Source organism: Balaenoptera acutorostrata, chromosome 12 (genome assembly GCF_949987535.1).
Source record: "Balaenoptera acutorostrata chromosome 12, mBalAcu1.1, whole genome shotgun sequence".
Classification (NCBI taxonomy): Eukaryota; Metazoa; Chordata; class Mammalia; order Artiodactyla; family Balaenopteridae; genus Balaenoptera; species Balaenoptera acutorostrata.
The window spans coordinates 87,017,050-87,042,219 of record NC_080075.1 but is presented as its reverse complement, the minus strand read 5'-3'; the positions used below and the strand labels follow the sequence as shown (position 1 = coordinate 87,042,219).

The window sequence follows — 25,170 nt, the reverse complement described above, 5'->3', positions numbered from 1 at the left end:
AGGAAGGACCCCCTGCATTGCATCCCCCAAAGGGAGCACACCCAGGCTCTGCTGGAATGCCAGCTTTGCCAGAAACCACCCTGCCTCAGAGTTAGCAGGTGTCTGTATGTGTGTGTACACAACCAGCACCAGCACTGCAGCGGGAAGGCCCACTCAACCAACACAGACATCTGTTCTGCGCCGGGCCCAGGGGGCCGCTGGGATTCTGCAGCCCCACGTGCCTGCCTGTGGGGACACGTGAGAAGGGCTGGGAAAGCTGAAGCCTCCCCGGGCAGACCTCGGAGCCCTCGGCTGTCACCTTCTAGCGGTTGTGTTGACCGTACTTGTCGTGCTCCCTGATATGGTCCCTTCCTTTCCATAAACATTCGTTACATTGGGTGGAGGAGGGGTTAGGAGTTTGGCATTTCTGTGGGATCAGAAAGAACACAAATCACAGACAGATTCTGAGGCCAGTTGATACCGTTGTTCTGAGCAGTGGTTTGGTTTTCGCTGAGGTGAATGGATTCTAAAAGGACCGACCGTGGGAATTCCCTGGTGGTCCAGTGGTTAGGACTCAGCACTTTCACTACCCGGGCCTGGGTTCGGTCCCTGCTCAGAGAACTAAAATCCTGCAAGCCATGCAGCGCAGCAAAAAAAAAAAAAGAAGAAGATTTAGAAGGACCAACCCTGAGCTCTCAGAGCCCAGAGCTTCACAGAAGGTGGGTTGTTTCCACGATGAAAAGTGCAGGAATGCTAATTGGGAGAAGGATGTACCATTAACTATTGAAGGCGGCCGGGAAGGCCATGTTCATGACCACGGTGCCCTCCCCTGGACCAGCCTCCCCTGGCTGCCCCCAGCAAGATGTGGGACAGGGGGCCAGACGACCTGGTCCGAGGGCTGGCTTTGCCTCCAGAGCCTCCGGGTCTGTTTCCTCCCTGGTGAAGTGGGACTAATACAGACAAGATGTCTGATAAAAACAAAAGTGTCCCACAGTCCGTGGACCTTCTTCTGATTGTCCCCGATGCTGGCAGATCAGGAGTTAAAGCTTTGGGAACCTCACGGTGCCTGGCACGGGGTTCTGCCTCACGGACGCCGATGCCACGCGGTATCAGGTCAGTTCTCGGGGCAGCTGTCTTAGGGCCCCAGAGCTGCTGCATCAAAGCACCACAGATTGGACAGCTTCAAAAACAGAAATTTATTCTCTCTAGCTTCTGGAGGCTGCAAGTCCAAGATCAAGGTGTCGGTTGGTTCGGCTCCTTCCGAGGCCTCTCTCCTTGGCTTGAAGACGGCCATCTTCTCCCCGTGTCCACACATGGTCTTCCCTCTGTGTGTCTGTGTCCCAAGCTTCTCTTTCAAGGGTACCAGTCAGATTGGATTAGGCCCCACCCATATGACCTCATTTATCTTAATTACCTCTTTAAGGGTCCTGTCGCCAAATACAGCCACATTCTGAGGTCCCAGGGTTAGGACTTCAGCGTGTGAATTGGGGGGGGGACAGTTCAGTCCACGAAAGCAGCTGACCCGCTCTGCCCACCCCTGCGGGCACGTGGGCACACGGTGCTGGCAGAACGGCCTCAGGTCTCAGCTGAAGGAGTGAGGAGCGAGGAGGGGCAGATGCAGTGAAACTCTCCACATTGCAGCCCCTTCTGCTCGTGAATGCTGCCTTTGAAGCATGAGATGGGAAGTTGAAGGAGAGACACCTAAGACAAACCACTCCTCTCCACGCCCTCCAGACACTGGCTAGGAGACTCACAGTTAAGAGGAGTGTGGAAAATACAAAGCCTTGAGAGCAGCTGAACTGAGTAAAGGACTGAAGATTAGCCTTTTTAGCGCAGGAAATGCGGAGGTGGAAGTGTGCAGTCTGCGGGGTGTCTTAAGTCAAGTCTGGGAGCCCTGGGTGGGGGGGGGAGTGGGGCTGCTGGGGGCCATTGGAAACTGACAACCAAGTTACGTAGAGATTTGCTGGTTTCCACCTGTTAGGATCAACCTATAGGTAAAGCAGAAAGTAGAGATTGTAAACCTTGATGATGTACAAATAGTGGTTCCCACACACGACAGGAGCTGATGTGGAAGGAAGGTGGAGAGGTTAGGGGAGGAGAGGGGGATCAGTAGCTTTGATCGTACAGAGAGAGAGAGATCCGGGTCAAGTTGCTCAAGCAAGAAATAGAGGATTCTTGTGTGTTTATTTTTTTGAATTAAAAAAATACACAGAGTTCAACATTTGAAATTACAAAAAGATTTACACTAAAAAGTCTCTGTTTGTATAAAAAAATAAAATAAAATAAATATATAATAATAAACAGAAAGTAATGGTAGAGGGATATTTATTAAAAGAAAATGTTTGTTGTAAAAGAATAAATGATCCAAAGAACATTAAAAAAAAAAAGAAAATCAACTATACCTCAATGAAAACTAAACAAAAAAAGAAGTCTCTGACCCTTGTCTATCAGCCGTCTCTCTGTAGCCAGTGTTATCATTTCCCAAGAAGTCATTCCAAACATACAAACACGCACATATATTTTCGCTTTTTTTTCCTTCCACAAACGGCAGCAAACTCTATGTGCTGTTCTGCACCTTTTCTTTTCACTTAAAAATAGATCTTGATGATTATTTCACATCAGTTAGTAATGACAGACGCCTGGGTTGTTTATTATTACAGACAATGTGTAGGAATTGGCCGTGTACACAGGCTATTTGCACGGGTGGGAGCATCTTTAGATTTGTTCCTAGAAGTGGGGTTGCTGCGTCGAAGGGAACATGTTTGTAATTTTGAAAGATATTCCCAAATCCCCCTACCTGGGGGGTTAGAAAAGGAACTTTTCTGTAATTTAAATTTATATCAATTTAAATTTCATATAATTTCAAGTCATAAAGATAACAAGTAAAAACAATGACATATGTGTATGAAACTAATAAAACCTGGGAGGAGACAAAGAAGAAGAAGGAAGTGCCAGGGAAAATATGTGAACTACATTGATTATATTTAGTAATGGGGATTCAGTACTTAATGCTTAGCATTCATAAATGTTAAGAAGCAGTTCAAGGTGGTTACCTCTGGGACAAGGGCGGAAAACCTTTTGTTTTTATTTTCTATTCTATGTGCTTCAAAAATGAGTAAGCCAGGTACTAGTATTACTGTGAAAAATCAGAAAATAAAATGAGGTGGCGAGGTGAAAGCTGTATTAATGTCTAGTAAGAGTATCACCCCAGGGTCAGTCTTACGGATGGGTCTTATGGAAAACCTCGCGGGGGAGCACGCTTCTGCATGCCCGCAGGTACCTGAGACTTGACTACGAACCTCAGAGACATTCATGTACTCTTGGTGCTAATTGTAGATCCACCCCTGCCCCCCACTCCCAACCAGAGGGCTTCTCAGAGGCGAAAACAAACAAGAGGGACTCCTTAAAAGCTTCTATATAAAGCAGAAACTAACACACCATTGTAAAGCAATTATACTCCAATAAAGATGTTAAAAAAAAAAAAAAAAAGCTTCTGGATGCCTGTTCTAAGGATAAAATCAGAACATGGTGCCCGAACAAGAAAAGAACTGCTCAGAACACAGGGCGTGGGGTGCAGTCAGCGTGACAGTTTTGCCTGAAGCTGACGAGGGTGGTGAGATTCACCCTCCAATCTTGTACAGCCCCTGCTGGGCACTTGATAAACGCCTCATTCCACTGATTTCAAGTTGCTGTTTTTTCCACATTTCCACATTCTGGAAGTCAGGATATGCCTTGCAGCGCGAGGTGGCCTGTCCTGACTCCACCGGAGTATCCTGGCCTTCCTAGTGGTACACAGACCGAGGGCGCGCCTCCCCGCAGGGGTCCTAGGAGGGCTGAGGCATCGCATCGCGGGAAGGGCCGGAGGCGGGCCTCTCCGGCCCTTGGTGCGGGACACGTGGGGGACGTTTCTCCGCCCCGCTCGGTGGCTGTAGGCTGTGGGGAGCCCTCCCCCGCCCTGATGGCCCCAGCCCGGGCCCCTGTCTTGCAGGTGTCGCCGCCGGCCGCCATGGGCAAGCAGAACAGCAAGCTGCGGCCCGAGGTGCTGCAGGACCTGCGGGAGAACACGGAGTTCACGGACCACGAGCTGCAGGAGTGGTACAAGGGCTTCCTCAAGGACTGCCCCACCGGCCACCTGACCGTGGACGAGTTCAAGAAGATCTACGCCAACTTCTTCCCCTACGGCGACGCCTCCAAGTTCGCGGAGCACGTCTTCCGCACCTTCGACACCAACGGCGACGGCACCATCGACTTCCGGGAGTTCATCATCGCGCTGAGCGTGACCTCGCGGGGCAAGCTGGAGCAGAAGCTCAAGTGGGCCTTCAGCATGTACGACCTGGACGGCAACGGCTACATCAGCCGCGGCGAGATGCTGGAGATCGTGCAGGTGCGCCCCGGAGGGAGGGGCTGGCGGGGCGCAGCCGCGGGGGGTGGGGTGGGGTGGGGGCGTGGTCCCCGAGGCCCCGCCCACTCCGGACAGGGCTCCTGTCCTGCCCGCGCCTTCAGCCCTTCGCGGCTAGGTGGCTGCCAGCCCCTCCCTCGTGCACTTTTGAAAGAGACCAGTTGTCACCGGACTGGCGGGTCCTTGAAAATAGTGATGAGAAGGGCCATTGTTTACTGATCACTGGCCATCCATCAGGCGTGGCCTAAGCCCTTTGATAAGTTGTGGCCTTCCCGACCCTGGCGGGGCGGGGGTGGGGTGGGCGGAGCGGGGGGGTGGAGGTGTCGTTCTCTGCATTTCACAAAATCTGAGGCTGGGTAGGGGATGGTGATTTCCTGAGAGTTAACAGAGCTGAATTACAGTAATTCAGGGAGAATTATAGTAATTGAGAGGACCCTTGACACTTGCAGAAGGCACCTGCCAAGACCTGTTCGAGTCCCCGTATCTGAGAATAAAAGAACAGTTTGTCATGTCCCCAGGAACGTGCAGTTGTAAAGCAAAACTGAAACATTAGTGGTCACAGAATAAGCTCTGGTACGGAAAGCACCACTTCAGAGACCTCTTCTCCTCGACTCCAGTCAACAGCTCTGGCAGGGGAAGCTGTTTTCCAGAAAGAAGCCGTGTTTTGTCCGCTTCCCCAGCTTCCTAGGTGTGTGGTAGAGAGGCACAGCGCTGCAGTTCCCTGGGCGCCTCCCTGCACTCCCACTCCTGGAGCCTGGGAGCTTCAGTTCTAGAATTCCTCAGAGGAGATGTCCTCTACGTGGAAGGAACTTCCGGGCTAAGCCACAAACAGAGGGTATCAAACTCATGAACTCCTAGACCAGCAGCAAGTGGCCTGAGGAGTGACCAACCTATTTCCTGAGCAGGTGGTTTTCGCACAGTGAGAATAAATCAGCACAGGTTCAGGGGACTCTGCTTCAGCTGTCGCTCCTGGCTCTTAGTGACAAGCGGTGGCAGAAGGAAGAAGTCTCCTTCTCAGGAGTCACCTGTCCCGGCCCACAAGCTGGCCCTTACGCTTCCCTGTCCCTGGCCAAGCAGACCGGCCCGGCCAAGACTTAGAGACACAGCGGGACAGCGAGGGGCCCCGTGCCTGTCCAAACGGGATCTGGCCGCTGGGCCCCCAGACCAAGTTCCCAAACTCTGAGACCCTCCCCGTGGCACCCGCAGGTGGCTCCTTGGCCTGCTAAGCGGGATGCCCGGCCACTATACCTTCGTCAAAACGGACTGGGTTCTAAGTACTTCACAGCCCACCAGAGGCCGGGAAGGGCCTTGGCTCTGCCTCCTCTGCACTTGAGCAAGTGCCTGCCCCTCTCAGGAGGGGGTCCTGTCCCACGAGGCCCTGAAAGACACACTGGCCATGCTGTGAGGCCTGGCCACCTCCACCCTCCTCGGCAAATGGAGAGGGGGCAAGGAGGAGAGAGTATAACAGATACCAGAAGCCTCACTTGGGATCATCCCTTTCTGGTTTTGTTTTGTAAACCTGCTTTTTAAGATGCTACAACTCTCAGACTTCTGCTGTCCTTGGTGTGTTGTTTCAGGAATGAGACTCTCAGTCAAGCCATCTCCGCACAGAAACCCACAGTGGCACAGCCCCTCCCCCTCGCGAGTTACTCTGATGAGCTTCTGGTCACTGGCCTCATCACGCCCCCCGGACCCACACACACACGCACACACGCACACACACACACATACACACCCACCACTGGGCCGGGCCCCTTGGACAGAGACACACAGAAACGGCTGGCAATGGTGCTGAGCCCTTGGATGGCAGTGTCCTGGGGTTCTCGGTCCTGCTGGAGAGACCCATCTGCCCTGGCGCTGGCCTTTCTGGGGCTAGTTATGTGGCTTTCCCTGTGGGCTGTCTTTTTTGCTTTTAACTCAGGTACAGCAATCCCATAGTCAAACGTTTGCGGCTACGTGTGCTGAGTGATGGGCAGTGCACGTATGCACCTGTGTCACCACCACCCTCTGTGAGTTAGGGAGCACTCCCAGCCCCACAGAAGGCCTGGGAACTGTCCCACCTCCCCGCCCCGCAGACACCCACAGGCTAATAGCTGTCAAAGTGGGTTGTTTTGCCTGTTCCTGAACTTCACGTAAATGAGTCTGGCTTCCTTTTGCTCACGTGCTGTCTGTGACATGCCTCCACACCATTGGGAGTAGCAGGGAACATTCCAGCTGGGGACGGGCCCTGAAGCTGGTGAGCATCCTGACCTCTCGTCCTGCTGTGGGCTGGGCAGAAGCTCATGCCTGTGCCCCATCCGCCCAGGGACACCCTGGAACCTCTGAGCACGTGTGTCTGTGTCCCCCTTTGCAGGCTATATACAAAATGGTGTCCTCCGTGATGAAGATGCCCGAGGATGAGTCCACGCCGGAGAAACGGACGGACAAGATCTTCAGGCAGATGGACACCAACAATGATGGTAGGATCCCTGTGTGTCTGTGCCCCACTGCTGGGAGCAGAGATGTGTTTGGGACACTTTCCTCCTTCTCTGCAGCTTCTCAGGCCTCACCTGGCCCACACCTGGCCCTGCCTGGCCAGTGCAGCTGCGCTGAGGGGAGAGCCGGAGTTTGGAGTCAGGGCACTAGGCCAGCATCCTGCCCCATGAGCCATAGTCTCCTTGCTTCTAGAACGGGGAGACTGTAGGCCCATGGGCGTGTCCCGGGGAGAAGAGGCAGGTGTGCCCTTGGCACCCGGGCCCTGGAGGGGTTGGGATCAAGCCTCCCAGGTGGTGGGGGTCCCTTTGCCCCCCATCATCCCTCCCCCAAGCCTCAGTGGCCCCAGGGACTCTGTCGGGATGTGCTGGCCTGCAGCAGCTCTGCCAGGATCTCTGGGCCCACACCGCAGCAGAAGTGGCGTGTCCAGGGGGGTGGTGGCGACCATACAGTGAGGACGTGCCCTGTGTTTCCTTCTCTGCATTGGCCGTGAGCTTCTGCAGGGTCCCTGCCGGGGAAGGGAGCTATGAAACTGGATGGATCCGCACCTCTTGCCAGTGTTAAGTGCAGTCCCAGAGTCAGGTCTGATTTGCTTTTGAAGGATAAAGAAATGCAGCATTTAGAAAAGAAAAAGAGAAAATACCCCCGGGCTGTGCTGGAGATTAAAAATAAGCTAATGCACAGAAAAGTGCCCCTAAACCCTGAAGTGCGGTTTGCAGATGACGCCAAGGACTGAGCCGGCAGGGGGAGGGGGCAATGTGGCTGCGGGCACATCATCCGCAAGGAAACAGTTTTCCAAACACGAGCCACCAAATGTAAAACAAGATGGCCTCGTGCCTGGCGTTGCCTTTGGGCCAGTTTAAAACATGTCTTCTGCCTTCCAGGGTATCAGCACAGGCTTTGGGTTCAACAGACCTGCTCCAACCAATCTTGGCTTTTCTGAGCCTCGGTTTACTCCTCTGTGAAATGGGGATAATAATTCAGTCTCTTGTGGTTTTGAGGATTCAGTGAGATGGAGCCAGTAGAGCTCTTAGCACAGCGCCCGGCTCTCCCTCCATCCCTCCACCCACCTCTGCCCCGACCCCTCAGGGCCTGCTCTGGGCACCTTCCCAGGGTGTTTGTGAACTTGGGCCTGTGCCCACCGGGACAGAGCTTCTCCTGTGAACCCCGGGGTCCATGCGTCCCTGGAGCTCGGGGAGGGGTGGAAGAGGCGATGTTGGAGGAGAGAAGAGTGAAGCAGGGGTGGTCCAGAGCTAGGCCCTCGTCCTTCTCTGGGGACTGCCCCACACCTTCCCTGCCCCCCTAGGAAAGCACAGGTAGCATTGAAGCACCTTCTCCTGTGACCTGAGCCTGGCCGAGCACCAGGAACACCCTGATGGCTGCAGGACAGACTGTGCTCAGGGACCCCCAGCCCCTTGCCAGCCCCGCTTTCTGCCCGGAGGAGAGGCTGGTGCTTTCAAAGCTCCTCGCCCTGAGCGGTCGGAGCAAAGTGCCCGCCGACCATATGAATAGTAACAATGCCCAGTAGCCCCTCTCCATCATCAGAGGGGCCCAGAGATCTTCTCTTCTGCCGAGGGGACGGCTGCCCCCTCCCTTCCCAATCCATCCCTTAGCCTGGGGTTGTTTAGTCTCCCTCGGGGCCAGCCTGTCTGCCCCCGCTGCTGGGGACCCGCAGGCGGAGGTGTCCGTCTCGGCAGTGGGCAAGCAGGAGGCCCCTGCCTGGCTTCCTGGCAGCAGCTCACTAGCTGAGTGCATCCTGCAGGCCAGGCGTGGGCTGAACCCCTCAAACACATCCTCCCAATTAACCCTCCCGGTGGCCCTTTGAGATGGGCGTTCCCACGATCCCACCACACAGATGAAGACCCTGGGACGTGGAGAAGTTGGTAGCTTGCCCATGGCAGCAGAGCTGTGAGCCCTTTGTGTGCTGGGCATGGCCTCAAGCTCCTGCATTCCCTTTACTGCTGTCCTCCGGGGTAAATGGCTCTATTTCATTTTACAGCTGCAGAGCCTCAAACGCAGAGGCAAGAAGTAGGTCCCCACCCAGGCCTGGCCCTCTCGACCCTGGGTTGGCTCTGGTTTAGAGGCAGATGTCGTGGCCTTTCTGGACAAGGCACATCTTTCTCAAATAAGGCGTGGGGCTATTTCTAAAAGGGTTTGAATTGCCCCACCAGGCACGGCCTGCTGCCATACTGGGTACGTCCCTTGCGATGCCCGGTGCTTTGCAATGAGCACTGAAAGCAAAAAAGGTTTTTCCAGAAATGCCCTGGAAGTGTGTGGAGCCCGGACGCATCTAGCTTCAGGAGGGCTCAAGACTTGGGCCAGAGGAGGCGTCCCTGACGCAGGAGCCGTCCCCGTGCTCTCCTAAGGGTGATGAACAGCGGGCACTGGCTAATTCCCATTTCTCCCGTCCTCCATCCCACAGGCAAATTGTCCCTGGAAGAATTCATTAAAGGTGCCAAGAGCGACCCATCCATCGTCCGGTTGTTACAGTGCGACCCCAGCAGCGCCAGTCAGTTCTAAGGGGTTGGCGCCTGGACAGTGCAGAGAAACACAGGCTTGTCTTGCCGTTTAAGCTTTGCTTGCAGAAGTGGATGCCTCTTCAATCATTCCTGCTCTCCCGGGGCGGCCAGGCCACACGCACCTGCCCACCTGCCGGCTTGGTGGCCACGCCTCCCTCCTCACCTGGCCTCCTCCCACCCCCTCCCCAGTCCCTCCAGGGCGAACTCCCCGACATGTGGTTACTCCCAGGGCTCACGGTGTCCTCGCTTCTGGGGCACCTCCCCGCCCGCAGGGAGCCCAGAGGACACCCTGAGGATCCCGGTGGGACTTTCTAAGATCGCGCCAAGGCCAGCTGATTGATTCTGTGATCGCAGGTGACTCTGTGGGAAAGATGGGGACAAGAACAGAGGGAGAGTAGACGGGCAAGCCCTCCCCGTGCATGGCTCCACCCAGCTCGTTCGTTTTCTCTGACCAAAGCCGCTTGCACGTATATATACTGTGGTCTCCTTTTAATATATAAGTTATACGTATGGTGAAGTGAAATGTAATGTGTAGGTCCCATATTTAATGCCTCGATTGCCTTTGAAGCGTGGTTCCCTCATGGCCTGTGATCTCTCCGAGCCTGGTTATCTTGTGGTATTTATGCCCTCAACCTGCCCTTTTCAAAAGGACGTGCATGCGTGCCCAGGGCCGTGGAGACCCTCCCGTCCGCGTAGTGAACGCTGCATCTCTGTAAGGTTTGTCCTCCCTGTTGATTGGTCTAGCAGTTCCTGTATTAAAATGATCGAATAAATGGCATTGTCTGAGTTTTGTGTGGGATCGGGAGACCCCCGTTCTGCTGCCGTGGCCTCCGCGCTCTCCGGAACAGGTGGATTCAGCAGGTCCTGCTGCTGTTTGTAAACTTGGCCCCTTCCGTATCCATGTAGCCGTTACTGTGTCTATAAATCTTGTGCAGCCTGTTCTTCAATATCTGCCTAATGCCAAGAAATATTTGTGGAAATGAAAGATGACAGTTCTTGGCAGGTTTGACTGTCAGGCTTCTGCCTGCATCCACCCCCCCACCCCCGGCTCTCCCGCCAACCCCATGGTTTAATCAGCAAGGCAGCAGGACCGCACACCCCCAGCGAGGACAGAGCGGGGATCAGGGGTATCAGCACGGGGCCATGAGGGCGGGCCTGGTGTCTCAACCTGTGGCCATCAGGATGCTTCTGGTCTCAGAAGCAGAAAACCCAGCAGAGGGGCCTTCAACCATAAGGATGTTTACACCATGTGCCGAGACTAATGCAGCAGCTGGGGGGCGTCGCTAAGGATGTCCAGGTTCCTTCCGCCTCCCCACCTCCCTGCCCCCGGCCTCACAGGCAGCCTCTGTCCTCGCCCTTGAATCCTTGGGGTCCCCGCAGGGCTGTCACCGTGCAGGGCAGGGCAGCTACACGGGAGCCTTCCACAGGCAGGACGAGAAGCAGCCTGTCTTCTGTTCTTCCTTAAAGGGGAGGAGAACTTTCCAAAATTCTCCTGTCCTCCCTGCCCACCACTTCTCAGTGCCTTGGCCAGGAGTGTGAGGTGACCATGACTGGCCAGTCAGGATGCGCCCAGCTGATGAGGGCCCCCTCCCCCCAGAGGGCGTGGCGCCGGGAGGGGTGAACAGGATTGGGGTTCTGGTTCCAGTGTCTGGCACGTCCACCCATGGGCCACGCGACCTCGCTGCGTCTCACCTGTGGAAGCCGTGCAGCGGGGAGACGGGATCAAGGTAAGTGGGCCGAGCGCGTAGCTCAGAGCCTGACCCACAGCAGGCGGTCAGGATTTTAGAAATCTTAATACCTTTCACCACTCCATGCCTCTGAATAGAAACGGTGAGCCCTTCTGCAAGTGACTTTCCAGCCAGTGGCACTGCCCGAGGCTGGACCGTCGTGGGCGGCGCCAGGGGGAGGGGGGTGGGAGGGGGAGGCCAGGTGACCCGGGGGTGGACCCAGCTTGCTACAGAGAAGCAGGATGGTGCTTTGCCAACTCCGCCCGGCCTGGAGGAATCTCCCCTCCCAGAGAGGGGCTTGTATTTTACAAAATGTAAGAACTGGCCAAGGCTAAATCAGTAGTGCTTGTTGCCTGTTGAGGGGAGGCGGGGAGCGCTGCAGTGCTACTAACAGGGGACATTGCCCAGGAATGAGGCACAGATGGGAATGACCACTGTAACAGGGTTCGCCCCAGAAACAGAGCAAAGAGGATGTCTCCCTCTGTATGCACACATGTATACTGGAGTGGGCCGGGGGGAGAAAGTGAGAAAGATTCATTGCAAGGAATTGGCTCATAAGATTATGGGGGCTGAACGAACCCAAGATCTACCAGCTGGAGACCCAGGAGAGCCGATGGCATTAGTTCCAGTCTGGATCTGAAGGCAGGAGACCGACATCCCAGCCCAAGACCGGCAGGCAGAGGACGAAATCTCCCTGCTCACTTCAGCCTTCTGTCTAGTTAGCCCTCTGGATGAGGTGGCTCACATTGCCGGGGGCGGGAGGGGGGGCATTCTGCTTTACTCAGTCCGCTAAGTCAGATGTTCATCTCCCCCAGAAACACCCTCACAGACACACCCAGAATAATGTTTAACCAACTGTCAGGACACCCACGACCCAGGCAAGTTGACCTAAAATAACCATCCCAAGCGCTTCCACCCGAATGTGGAAGATGTGGATCTGGGGGTCAGGGTGGTGCCTTAGGGAGTCTTAGGCGATGAGGAAACCGGCCCAGGGAAGGGCAGGGACGACCCACAGGCCCGTCACTCATTCCGGGGACTCCGCTAGCAACCGGCCATGCCCCTCAGGTCCCAGGAACTCAGTAGCAGAATCATAACTAGTCCGATTGTCTTACCCCCCCAGACAGTGCCCCTTTCACCGTGTGTGTGTGTGTGTGTGTGTGTGTGTGTGTGTGTGTGTGTGTGTGTGTGTGGAGGGGCAGGTGGTGTGGTCTCTGCAGGCAGGGCTTGGTGGGACTCAGGCATCTAGTTTGGGGGGTGTGTCTGCCCTACAAGGCAGCGTCATAGACACACACCCAGGCCCGACCCGTGCAGAGACTCGGCACCAGACTCCCGGCGCGTCTGGCCTGGGCCCATATCAGCAGGTGAGTGGCTTCTGGGGACGTGTGCGAGGCTGCGTTGGGTGGCAGCCCTGCAGCTCCTTCCAGGTGGGTGGGAGCGGGACCCGAGCCCCCGGCCCTGGCTCTCAGCTGGCCCAGTCGTCTTTCACAGTAGGGCACCCACCCTACTCCTGTCCCCAGCTCGGGCTGAAATGGCCTCCGTGAACTTCATGCGCGCCCACACACCTGCCTTTCCCAAGATGCCATGCAAACGTCCCTTCCTCCAGAAAGCCGTCCCCACCCCTCCCCAGATACTCCCTACAGCCCCCATGCTCCCCTCACCCACAGTGCTGCTTTCTTTGTATTGACCTCATAATTCACTTCCTTCTGGTCGCCTTCCCCTTTCCCCTCCCCAGAGCCGGTACAGGCCAGGCTTAGAATTAGGGAGTTCCCTGGTGGCCTAGTGGTTAGGATTCCAGGCTTTCACTGCCATGGCCCAGGTTCGATCCCTGGTCGGGGAACTGAGAATCCCTCAAGCCGTGTGGCAGGGCCAAAAACAAGGGGGGAAAAAAAATTAGAGGCTCAGAATGAGTGAGTGAACAAACGAAGAGTCAGTGTGGGGCCCACCCCACAGGCTGGAACTGCACCCAGTGGGCCTCAGACACAGAGGCAGAGGTGCAAGTCTCAGCCTGGCCACTGACAAGCCACGTGACCCTGGGCACATAAAGCAGGGGCCCAGAGAGCCAAGGGTGCTGACCTTGATCGCGCAGGTCAGCTGGCAGAGCGACAGGCTGCAGAGCCTTGGGGGAGGTCAAGGATGCCCGTGGGCCAGGATCTGCCCCTCTCTCTGCCCCTCCAGCTCGGAGCGAGGGCTGCAGATGGTTCCTGGCTCCTCCAGAAGGGGGCGCCAGAGCCAGGGCTGGGACCAGGCGTCCAGGGTGGGGCGGCCCCTGCTGTGGGAAGAGTATGGCCCCGGGCCAGGCGAAGATGGGGAGGGGCAACACCAGCAGCCTTAGGTGCCCGGGCACCGATGTGTGGGGATAAGCAGGACCTGGACTTAGGTCTCAAGGGCTGGTCAGTGGGTGGGGTGTGAGGGCGGTGCCCCCTGCTTCCCACGCCACCCACACGCTTCAGCGGGGGGTGGGGGGGGGAAGAGGGTGAGCCTGGCCGCACGGCCCGGGCGGGGCACGGGCACGAGCGGTGTGCCCAGGGGGCGCCTGAGGGGTGGCTGGCCAGGTCACCAAGTGTGGTGTGGGTACTTCAGGAGCCCAGGCTGGGGGCATCACCCACTCCGGACAGGCAGGGGGCAGAGAACGCAGGCCGTGGGGACCCCCAGCTGTTCCCTGCGTGTGAGGCAGGGGGTGAGGGCTGGGCTGGGGGAGTCTTCGCCTGTGGGGCTCGGGAAGATTTTCCGGGGGAGCAGCCTGGTCCCGGACGAGCTGTCTGGAGCCTCAAAGCCTAGCTGCCCAGGTGTGGCTGCCCTTGGATCTCCCCCTGAGCCAGGCCACGCTCCGGTCCCCACAGCCCTCCTGTCACAGTCAGGCCTCCGCCATCGTTTGCTGAGGGACTGAAGGACCTGCCCACTTGGTCGCAGCGTCAGACGGGCCGAGGAGTCTCAAGCGCGAGGTGCTGCTGCCCCCTGGTGGGCGTAGCCGGGAGGGCCGTCCGGGCCTGGGAGCGCGGATCCCCCAGCCTGGGTTCGGAGCCTCTCGGGCCAGCTTCATATAGGAGCTTTCTGTCTCTGTCCCGTTTGACAGATGAGGAGCCTGAGGCCCGGCGGAGCACCTGATTTTCCGTGGGCCACACAGCACACAGAAGCTGAGGCCGGGCTCCTGGTACCCGGGACTCGGAAGCCTGGTTGATAGGGTTGTCACATAAAATACAGCCTGACCAGCCGACAGGTAGAGTAACCTGGGAAAACCTGACAAACAAGGATGGAGTCTGCACAGAGACGCAGGGTGACCATCGTAGGGGTCACCGTGGGCCGTGGGGAGCACAGGGCTACAGAAGACAGGCTGAGCGAGGCCTGCGTGGGCCAGTGGGCCACCTGCGAGGCAGCACGAAGGCTGCTCAGCCAGGAGGCTAGAGACGGCTGTGGAAGGCGTGGACAGTGGCCTGGCCCTGGGTGCGGACGGGTCCAGGTGCAGGTTCAGGCTCTGACCCTGTCCCCGGGTGACTGCGCCCTGACAGGGCAGACGGCCCCGCCCGGGCGGTGACGGGGCTGCGGGGCAGAGGTTGGGGGTGAGTACTCTGCCCCGATGACCTGGCCGCTTCCGGCAGCCTCAGGAGCTGGGTGGGCGCGAGCCAGCCCCGCCAGCCCTGCAGAGCTGCAGAGAGGCCCTGGCCCCGGCCCAGCCCGCTGGCCCTGGTTCAGCCGCTCGTGCGCGTGGGAGTTATACGACTGAGGACTTTTTCTCTGGGATTCTCTTTCCTCACCCAGGAGGCATATTTCATTTGATTCCTTTAAGATCAGCAATAGACACGTGTAAAAGTGCGTACGAAGTCGGTCTCCACTCCCCTCCTCAGGCCTCCATCCTCCTGCTACATTTCTTGTCAGTTCTTTCAGAAGTTTCCGTGCGCGTGCAGGTATGCGCATGCACACCAAGTTTGGCTTGCTTTTTGCACAGGGAATAGCTCACTGCACGGTGCTCCTCACCCCGCTCTTTCTCCAGCGTGTAGATCGTCCCCCACCAGCTCCTGCAGGGCTCTGCGTCTTGAAGCAGCCATGTGTTCAGTGATCTCAGCAAGTACCCTCTTGACGAGCATACGGTTGTTTCTAATCTGTGCTGTACAGACACTGTCACAATGAAAAGCCTTGTAAGCCGACTTGTCAGAAAATTCTTACAAGTAGACTTGTTGGGGCAAAGAAAATGTGGATTATTTTTGATATTGCCAAATTCCCTCCAGAGATTATTCTTATTCTCGCTTTCCCATCTGCCTTGGGCGAGCCAGCCTGCTTACCCAGCAAGCCAGGGCACTCTTCTACCTTCACCAAACTGACAGGTGATAGATTCTCATAGTTTTAATATGCACTTAAGTTTTAAAGTTTGTTCAAGTTCAAAGTTTTTTCTTTTCTGTGAACCTAAGTTCATGGCTTGCCCACTTTCTATTGAATTGTTTCTTTTTTATGGATTTATTGGAGCTCTTTTAACACAAAGAAAATTGGCCCCTTCCATGTGTTAGTTTTCCCATTTGCCCCTTGCATTTCTGACTTCAAATGTTTTCTTCTTATAGATTTGTGGCCTAACCTGTCACAATGAAAACTTTCACCTGGGATTTACTGTGGTGTAAGGAGCATCAGTGACATTTTACTTTGCCCAGGTGGTTACCCGTTGCCCCACACTCCCTGTCCCCAGTCCTGGGGTGGGCCCGGAAATCTGCATTTTGAGACGCTCCCCAAGTGATTCAAATGCAGGGCCTGCCAGGCTTGGAAACCACTTCCTTTACCTTGGACCAGTAGCCCCTCCCACGGCTCCAACACCCTCAGGAGGAAGAGTCACCCACTGCCTTGGTGGAGGCCAGAGCTATATTCACTTCAAATCAAGGTCTAGAAATGTCATTTCTATGAATGACCAGACAGTACCATCTATAACGGACATAGGTAAGTGAACACTGCAAACTAAAACTTAGGAGGGTCCTGGAGGACAGTGATGACCGACACACGCCCAGCCGTCTGAGATCTCCATCCTTTTGCCAAACTCGCCGCAAGTCATTTGGCCCAGCCCGGGCCGTGTCACCATACAGGCTGCAGGGCTCACAAGTGGCTTCACCAAGCTGTCAAGAGCCAGGTTCAGAGGCTGTTGTGTGGGCACCATGGGACTACCTGGGGCTACTTCTGCCCCCACCAGCACTGGCCAATTGGTTGGACTGCACTTTTACCTAAACAGGCTGAGAGAAGAGCAGTTCCCAAGCCCTCAGTACTGCATACTTTTTGAGTAGAAAACCTCTCCTCAATCCAAGCTCAGTGCTGTCACTAGGGCATCTGTTATTCCTTACTTCTGAAGGTAGATCTGATTTCCCAAAATCCTAGGCATGGCATCTAGCTTGCATTTCTTGGCACTTAATCCATACAGAACACCAATTCCTTTATTTTGAACATTAGCAGTGGGCAGACTGAGGACCCAGAAAAGGATGTGCTCACAGGAAGTGGGACAGACAGCCCATTTAAGTGTTCTTTCCTCTATTCTGCCCAGACTCCAGTCAGACCTATTGTCTCTGTGGCTCCTGAGAAGTCTTATTCAGGAGTCTGGCAATAAAGCAATGTCCTCAGGTCCAGGAAGGGACACCAGGGCTGGTGACAAGCCAAGCCCTGGTCTGGCTAAGCAGCCAAGATGTGATGTCAGCGATCACAGCAATGTGCTGTGTCCAGGTGGAACTCAGGTCTTGGGGGAAGGTGGCTTTTTAGAAACACAAGTCACTCCCCTCAACCCCTTGGTAAAGGTACTAACAGCATCAGCAGAAGCGCTTAATTTAGTCCCTGAGATGCAATAAGCTGCAGCATTCCCATCTGTACCACATGCTGTCTCCCCGTGTCCCTCTAAAGAAGCTGGTGAGACACTCAATGCCGTCTGCAGTGTCTGGTGCAGACAAGTGGCAGTTACTAAGGTGACACCTGGCTTTTACATGGCCTTCCTTTCCTCCCTCCTCCCTGTGCTACAGCAGGAATTCACAATTCCCATTTTGGAAATTTAGTATGAAAGCCTGCCAACCTTTTCTGAGGAATGGGGGTACAAGTTGAGTAAGAGAATATAAAAGGCCAAAGTCGGAAAGGTAAAGATCTACAACACGTGTAACAACTGCCAAAAGCTGTGCTACATTCCTAACTAGTTGTAACTATGCAACTAGTGAAGTCAAGATGGGGAGGGCCTGTGTCTAGCCTCTGGAGGCAGGGTTCAGAGGGCCTGGGCACCAGCCCTGCTCACCACAAGCCGGCTAGTTAACAAGGGGCTCTGGGCACTCCAAGCTCACAGTCGCATCCAGGGTGGACTGAGCCGTTAACGGCAGAGACTGCCCACTGTCTCGCCCCTCCTTTTCCTTCCACCGCACATGGGGCTAGACCCACTCACTATTCTTTCTGAGAATCCACAGCAAACTTCCTACAGGACTCGTGGACTTGAAATAAAAACGTCAAACAGGAAAAAGGCATTCCATGGATCTTCAAAATATTAAAAACCTGTCAACTCCTTAGTCCTCTGGGGCAATTTTCTCAGCCTATGGGAAAAAACATCAATTCCCCACCTGTAAAACACACTCAAGGTGAGCCATTTGGAATGGACACACTGTAAAAATTTCCCAATGCCTAATTATTTCAAGATACTTTATTTACTTTAAAACAGGTCACAACACTAAGCTTCTGGCCCATTCTGCCAATGCACAAGCTACAAATGCTTGCTCAGCAGTTGAGGGGCACGCTTTAGTAGCATGTTTGAAAAGTGAATAAAAATCCATATAAAACAAATATTCAAATAGTTTCCATAGGAACACAGATAAGTGTGACCCCATCGCCTAGTCTTCCACATTGCTGCATCTGTGCCAACCCTATTCACATAGACATCCAAAACTAGCAGTAATTAAGTTAAGTGGTCCCCCCCAAACCCTTAAATCAAGCTAAACTCGCAGTTAACAGCTACAAGAATGGTATCTACACATTAATACGAGCTGAAGCACAGGCTGCTGGGTGCCGTTTCATTCCACTCTCCCAAGCACAGGACACAGGCAGAGTGCCAACATCCTGCTCCTCTACTCCGGGTGGGAAGTCGTGGTTCTGGATTTGCTGCATCAGTTGCCTGAAAGAGACAGAAGTGGCATGTTCAGAAACCCTGAGTCACCCCTCACTGAGCAATTTCACACCGAGAAACTGAGAATAACTTATTCATGAGCCTATTTATGTCCTTGGTTACTATGTCATCAGGAAGCAATTCAACGTAGCTCTACAGCAAGCATTTCTTCAGAACCATCTTTATGGTAACAAGGAAAGCACAAGTCACAGACACTAATTAAAATATTCTAGTTGGGGCTTCCCTGGTGGCGCAGTGGTTGAGAATCTGCCTGCCAATGCAGGGGACACGGGTTGGAGCCCTGGTCTGGGAAGATCCCACATGCCGCGGAGCAAGTAGGCCCGTGAGCCACAATTGCTGAGCCTGCGCGTCTGGATCCTGTGCTCCGCAACAAGAGAGGCCGCGATAGTGAGAGGCCCGCGCACCACGATGAAGAGTGGCCCCCACTTGCCGCAACTGGAGAAAGCCCTCGCACAGAAACGAAGACCCAACACAGCCATAAATAATTAAATAAATAAAATTAAAAAAAAAAATTCTAGTTGCATAGAAATATCCTGATCTTTTCTAAAATGATTATGCCTTAAAAATCTGAAAATACAGATCGCTATTATTGAAGGGATTTTCCTTCCATTGTATTTTCCAAAATTTCTAAATCATACATTAATACGGAGAGAAAAACAATTACAAAAAATTGTTACTATTTAATCCTAGGTAAAGCAATTTTTTATTCGACAAGAGCAAGCATAATAAATCCAGGAAGGTTTTATTTTCTTATCGGAAACATAAACACACACACTGCTGTCACTAACCATGTTGGCCCTGACATCACATAGTAGATGGTCGGTCTCTGGAATCCATTGAAAGTGGAAGCAGCAGCGACAGTGTAAGCACCCATGTTTTCAAAGAGCATCCAATCGCCCACATGCATCTCGGGCAAGTTACAGCGCTCAACAATGCGATCCAGGCCATCACAGGTCGGTCCCCAGATGCTGGATGAATAATACTTCTCATCTGGTTTGGGTCTCTACATTTGAGAGAGAAAAACACACCTGATTACACTTGTTCTGACCAATCATCTTAACTGCTGTATACAGCATGTTCAGAAGGTACCTTCTGCAGAAGAGGCTTCACGTGTGCATGATCGTAGAGAATGCAGTTGAAGGAGCCATATACTCCATCATTCACGTAATACATAAATGTCTGTTCACTTGACTCATCTTCATCTAGAAAAGCAGAATTAGTCTCAATTACCACTTTATGTACCAACTTTGTTATACACGCGATGATTCATCCTTTGTACGTACCATCAGAGCCTGTCTGTTCCTTTAATACGCGTTTTTTGGCAATGATATTAACTGCTAGCGTGAAAGCTGACGCAACATAGTATCTGCCTGGCTCAGCTATGATTCTAACTCCAGAGTCTGATGGAAAATACTTGTCCAACGCCGGGTTGATTACATTGGTGATCTACCAGAGTGAGATAGAAAAGAGCAGTTGATCATCAAGGGGAACTCACACAGACCAGCACTTTGCGACATGACACATCAAAAACACTGAGAGCAGTCATCAGTAGAGAGGTTTACCCTCAAACAACAGCAAAAGATAAACATCTCCCTGAAAACCAGCCTGTACATCCCTGTGGTTTCATTTTGATTCCCCTCCAGACACCCTTTCTACCCTCTTTAAGATGTTATGGGTATGATTTTATTAAACAGTGATACAAGTTTATTACCACTTACAAAGTGCCTAAATGTTTTTATCTAGCAAATACATGCCAACAGAACAAAACTTTCTATTCTGCCTATTCACGTAATTTTAACAAAAAAGAATACGGATTTATTTTATAAATGAGTAGCATGTAATGGCCTAACTTCTTCTAGTTCCTTGACCAGGGATCGAACCTGGGCCCCCTGCATTGGGAGCTCGGAGTCTTATCCACTGTGCCACCAGGGAAGTCCCTTAAGTACAATTTTAAATAGCACAGAAGTCATTCAAAATACCACACCAAGACATTCATTTTCATGTTTGTAGAGTCCCTTTACTATCTGTTAAAACTAGTAAGTTTTGAAATATTCCAAAAAGGAACTTGCTAAGAGCTACAGATTATAGTTTTGTTATAAAATTACCTCTTCAAATTTAAGCTTTACATCCTCAGATCCAGGAAAGCCACCACCAATATCAAGCAGATACATGTTGAAACCAACCTCAGCCTAGAGTCAAGAAAGTTAATTCAATCAAATTAAGTCAATCAAGTAGCCAGATTCATTAAGTCATGAAAAATGCATGCAGCAGATAGGGTTAAATGTCTGTAATATGAGATGACGTCTACAAAAGGTCAATTCTGGAATTGGGACTAGTTATTACTGTCATCCTTGCCCTCTTCCTCCCACTTGGGGTTCACATATACTCACTCCCATGTCAAAGACACAGCGGGCATCAGAGATGGCCTGCACAAAGGTCTCCGGATCAGTACAACCACTTCCCACATGGAAGCTGGGGCAAAAAAAGTAGAATATGCTATTTCTTACTATTTCTGGAAATAACTATTCATAGTGGGAGAAAACCTATAAAACTTGTATTGTCTAATCTTAATCTCTACCTCTGCCATCACCAAGATCTCACCTGACACCAATGACATCAATATCTAGTTCTTTCGCCCGTTCCAAAAGAAGCCTGCTAGTTTTGAGTGTGGCACCAAATTTGACACTGAGGCGACAGACTGCTTTGGAATCATCAGTGGCAATCCGCAAAACCAACCTAGAAGCAAGAAAAGTGTATCAAGTTTCCCATAACAGAAGATCACCTACAGCCATGATTAAGACAGAGACTCCTTGGCTCTGATACCCTGTGGTTTGAGTCTAATTTGGTTTTATTAATCAAGAGGGTTTAAGCTTTTTTCTACTTTGTCTCTGACCCAGTACACAGATAATTTACTAAAGTATGGAAATCTAACAACTGGAAATTTGAGTTTGTCTGCCATTATTATACAGATGCCACATCTGACCCTGCCCTCAAATGGAGGAGTAACTCACTTGGCCTTTGGATGTGCCCTGGCAACTTTCATCAACTCAACTTCACTATCAAAAGTCATCATCTGGACTCCATTATTGGCAGCGTATTTAATTTGAGACACTTGTTTACAAGGATTTGCATAGATAATCCTCTCTGGAGGCACCCCGAGACTCTGCACCAACTGGATTTCAGTCTGAAAAAGAAAAGGTGTTACAAGACATGTAGCTAATACACGGAAGCAACAGAAAAACATGGGACGCTGTCACCATCCCCACTCAATTCACTAGCACCTCCTGCCCCAGCAACGCAATTTCGATCTGCCCTGCTGGGAACACCGAGGCCATTACAGTCCTGTGAGTTCTGGGGCTTTTGCTCACCTTGCTGGCACAGTCAAATCCTGTCCCTATGGCAGCTAGGGTCTTCACTATGGTTCTGCTATCATTGCATTTGACTGCATAAAAGGGGGTGACCCGAGGAAGAGCTTTAAACCATCTCAGATGTTTCTTCAGGATGTCTCCCAGGTCCGCAACATAGAAGGCATCCTTATCGTCCTGCGGTAACAGGAAACACATCAGCAGCCTAACAGTACGTCCAACACGCAGCCTTCCCTGCTCTTGCCCGTCATTCTCATGAATCCTACTCTATTTAGTCAATCCCTGGCATGAATATCATTATTATTGGATGATCCATAGCCAATTAAATTCTAAATTCCCTAATAAGACACTTCCATTTCCGCAAGACCCCACTGAAGCTTCCCATCCAACCCAACATTCTCAAAGCTGCACTCCCAGCAAGGACTTAACATCCACTTACAGAAGAAGAAACTTCATTAATTTTTTGGTCCAGAATGTCCTTGGCAGTAAAGCCTTCATCCAAGAAATGGCAGTCAAACTCTTCATTACTAAAGTTATTCATGGTTCCTTGATACCTTTCTGAAACAACAAACTGCAAACAGGGCAGACAATTTACTCAGAAGTCTTAGCAATACTTAGTAACTCCTAATAAGATAAACCTGCAACAACCATGAATACTTACAAGAGAAACTAAGAGATGAAATCTAAAGAAATTATGCCAGCTTTTCACAAAGGCAATTCTCCAGGAATTCCAAGTCCCACCGAAGGATGGGCGTGCCCTTGCTGCAGCAGTGAAAATGTCCTGACAAACGCACAATCTGCTGTCCACCTTCGGAACACATTAAATTGGAAGATCAGTTACTGACAGCACACACAAGCAGCAGGACTACCCTCCACAGACACCTCACTCACTGGGTTTGGGAATCCCATTATTCCTAGGTTTAGGTCACGTGATCCCACAAACCTCAATGGAATGAGGACACCACAGATTCAACACTAGATTTTTTTCACACTGAACTTCCATATATAGTACTGACCACCTCAAAAAAAGCATTTCAAATACCCCCGGTAAAAAATGCTGAATGCAGGTTTCAGAAGCTTTCCTGCACTTAGTTCACTGATAGGGAAAAAGTTTCATGACAGTTAGCTTACTTTACTTAGGATCTGTTTCTCTTTAGAAGCTTAAAATAGCATGACAGCAGTTTTTCAAAGCTGCTATATACACACCTTGCTATCTCCTAAGTCTTACACAGAAAAACTTTTAGTGACTAACAGGCATCATCGCTCTCAGTTTACTGAGTGCTCTCAAGTTTCCTGAGAATTTTATGAGCTAATTTTCATGCTAGGCATGTGTTTTTTAAAACTGCAATCTTCAAATCAACATAATGTATTACAGTTGCTGTAGCTGATCAGAAATCAGTATTCTTAAACCAGCACTGCCTACTAGATGAGCAATTCTGGGAACCTCAACTGTCCTTACAGGCACTCTAATACTTGCTTAGCTATGAATGATCATCACCTGGTAATAATTTTTGACTAACTTTATGAATACCAAAAAATAAGCGAACAATAATTTATGAATAAGCAAAAATAAAGCTCATTTAACAATCAGAGCCACTGTCCTTGGCCTCCATGAAATGCGACATTGGTCAATGACAGTTATCTTAAGATTACTGATTTTAACCTATTTAATTTCTGCCAGGGAGGGCTTCTTTTCCACTGTGCAACCTGCTTCAGTGCCTGCAGCCTACGGGCAGAGGCCAGGCAATGGTTCAGGGCCAGTTTGCTCTGGCATGGGACACTATGAGAGGCCCAGGGGGACGGGCCTGCCATAAATCCAAACCCATGCACGGTAGAACTTGCAAGACTTGATCTAATGGGACTTGCTGGCACTGTCAACCTCCTACGTTGCCTAAATCGCGCATAGGGGAAGGGAAGAGACTAACTGCCAGCAAACCCATTTTGTCTATATAATAACATTTAAATACACTCACCGGTGACAGACTGGGCTATTTAGAGTCTTGTTAAACATTTTTAAGGCAATATTCAGGCTTAAGCTTAGGACGTTTTTGTTTCTCTGAAATACACCCCTACTAAATATTTTGCTTTCTTGTATCTTTCAAAGCTTCATCTCAATAACTTTTGATATAGAGACATTTCACCCAAGAACACCTTTTGGTGTTCTTTCTGTATAGCTAAGTTACTTAAAATGACTCGGATTAGCACAAGATAGCACCTCTCTACTATGAAATGCTTTACTGCCAACTGGGTAACGTTAGAAAAGGCAGGTACTAATTCAAACAGCAACTGAAAAATTTACAAGTCAACTAAATTACGCCCTATTTTAGGTTTGAATGAAGTCAACACATTCTTCGTCCTCCCTAGACATTTCTAAGAGGTTCTACTCCCCACACTTTCCCCCATTATTTCGGATTTTCAAACACAGTTGGTCTTTTTGGGAAGATCTTGGGACTGGCTCCTATGCCTAAGCCTGAACTGGGATCTTAATAATATAGGTTTTTCTTGACTCACCAAGTCATTCAAAGACCCGTAAACAACTCTAAGCCACGGCCGGCTGAGTATTACCAGTTGTTATTACAAGGTTATCTCATCTCAGCTCTAGCGACCCGAGTGGGTTTCTATATTGGGTCATTCGCTCTGTACACATAGCACAAAAAACAGCTAAAATGAAAAAAAAAAAAAAAAGGAAATTCCAGGGCAACACGGCGGAATGGCACGTCTCTTCCTTCTAGAAGTGAGTGCGAGCGATGGGCGCCCGGAGACCTGCGCCGGCTCGCCTCCTACCTCTCCTGCACCTGCTACCGGACTGCCACATGGGTTTAAAAAAAAAAACAGCGGTTGAAGGAACGACCGACCCTTTTCAACAGCTTCCGGCTCAGAAACCCTCACTGACGTGGTTCGGAGGAGATGAACCCCGGGCCGTTCCAGCCCAGGCTGCCCTGAGCCGGGAGGGCGGCCGCCGTGCGCGCCGGGGGCCGGCTTCACTGGGGACGCCAGGGCCGGGGGCGCAGCGGCTCACCGAAGTCAGGGGCCAGCGGCCGGCTCTGCGACCACGTGTCCTCGCAGCTCCAGGGCGCGGGAGCTGCTCCGGCCTCAGGCCGGGCCTGGGCGCAGGGACACGTGGCCGTCACCCCCGCTCCCCCGGCCTTCCAACCGCCCGGACGCGCCCCTCTCACCTTAGAGCGCACGGGCGTCGCGGGCAGACCCCATGGAGACCAGACGCCGCCGCCGAGCGCGCAGGGCCGCCGGCCGCCCCGCCGCTGTCCCCGCCGCCTCCGTCAGCCGCCCGCCCGGCCGCCCGCCGCCTCACTCCCTCCCGCGGAGAACCGCCGGCCCGAGGTGGCGCCGGAGCGCTGGCAGAGGGACGGCGGCGGCGGCGGAGGCTGAGGGGACTGACAAAGCCCGACTCGCCGCCGCTCCGCTACTTATAGCGCCGCGCGTGTCGTCATGGAAACGCACCAGCTCAAACCAGCCGCGATCGGTTCCGTCCGGGCGTCCTCCCAGGGAGGGGGCGGGGCGCGGCGGCGGCCAACCCGGAGCCAGGCGGAGGGCCGGGGGGCGCGGGCGGTTAGACGTCAGCGTATCCGAGCGCCCC

The 25,170-nt window shown here is 52.5% G+C and overlaps 2 protein-coding genes and 1 non-coding gene across 4 annotated transcripts in view; 1 reads left to right on the top strand and 2 right to left on the bottom strand.

The window, feature by feature from the left end:
• HPCAL1 (hippocalcin like 1) overlaps nucleotides 1-10,142 on the top strand; it is a 113,662-nt gene extending 103,520 nt beyond the window's left edge. The window contains exons 3-5 of one of the 2 annotated variants that reach the window (XM_057558431.1): nucleotides 3,948-4,363; nucleotides 6,732-6,837; nucleotides 9,273-10,142. In XM_057558431.1, the coding sequence (XP_057414414.1) occupies nucleotides 3,986-4,363; nucleotides 6,732-6,837; nucleotides 9,273-9,370 (582 nt within the window). In that variant the 5' untranslated portion in view covers nucleotides 3,948-3,985 and the 3' untranslated portion in view covers nucleotides 9,371-10,142. The remainder of the gene's footprint in view (nucleotides 1-3,947; nucleotides 4,364-6,731; nucleotides 6,838-9,272) is intronic. The other variant, XM_057558430.1, reaches the window with a different exon arrangement.
• A 7,573-nt stretch (nucleotides 10,143-17,715) lies between these two features.
• ODC1 (ornithine decarboxylase 1) lies at nucleotides 17,716-24,889 on the bottom strand. Its single transcript, XM_057558682.1, has 12 exons — nucleotides 24,752-24,889; nucleotides 22,237-22,383; nucleotides 22,015-22,146; nucleotides 21,579-21,752; nucleotides 21,222-21,394; nucleotides 20,812-20,946; nucleotides 20,601-20,682; nucleotides 20,316-20,399; nucleotides 19,494-19,656; nucleotides 19,300-19,412; nucleotides 18,999-19,213; nucleotides 17,716-18,198 (listed from the first exon to the last, which is right to left on the bottom strand). Exons 3-12 carry the CDS (start codon nucleotides 22,114-22,116, stop codon nucleotides 18,054-18,056), a joined length of 1,386 nt encoding a protein of 461 aa, XP_057414665.1. The 5' UTR covers nucleotides 22,117-22,146; nucleotides 22,237-22,383; nucleotides 24,752-24,889; the 3' UTR covers nucleotides 17,716-18,053.
• On the bottom strand, nucleotides 23,272-23,403 carry LOC114235709 (small nucleolar RNA SNORA42/SNORA80 family). Its single transcript, XR_003621819.1, has one exon. It is a non-coding gene; the product is annotated as a small nucleolar RNA SNORA42/SNORA80 family (small nucleolar RNA).
• Nucleotides 24,890-25,170: the final 281 nt, after the last annotated feature.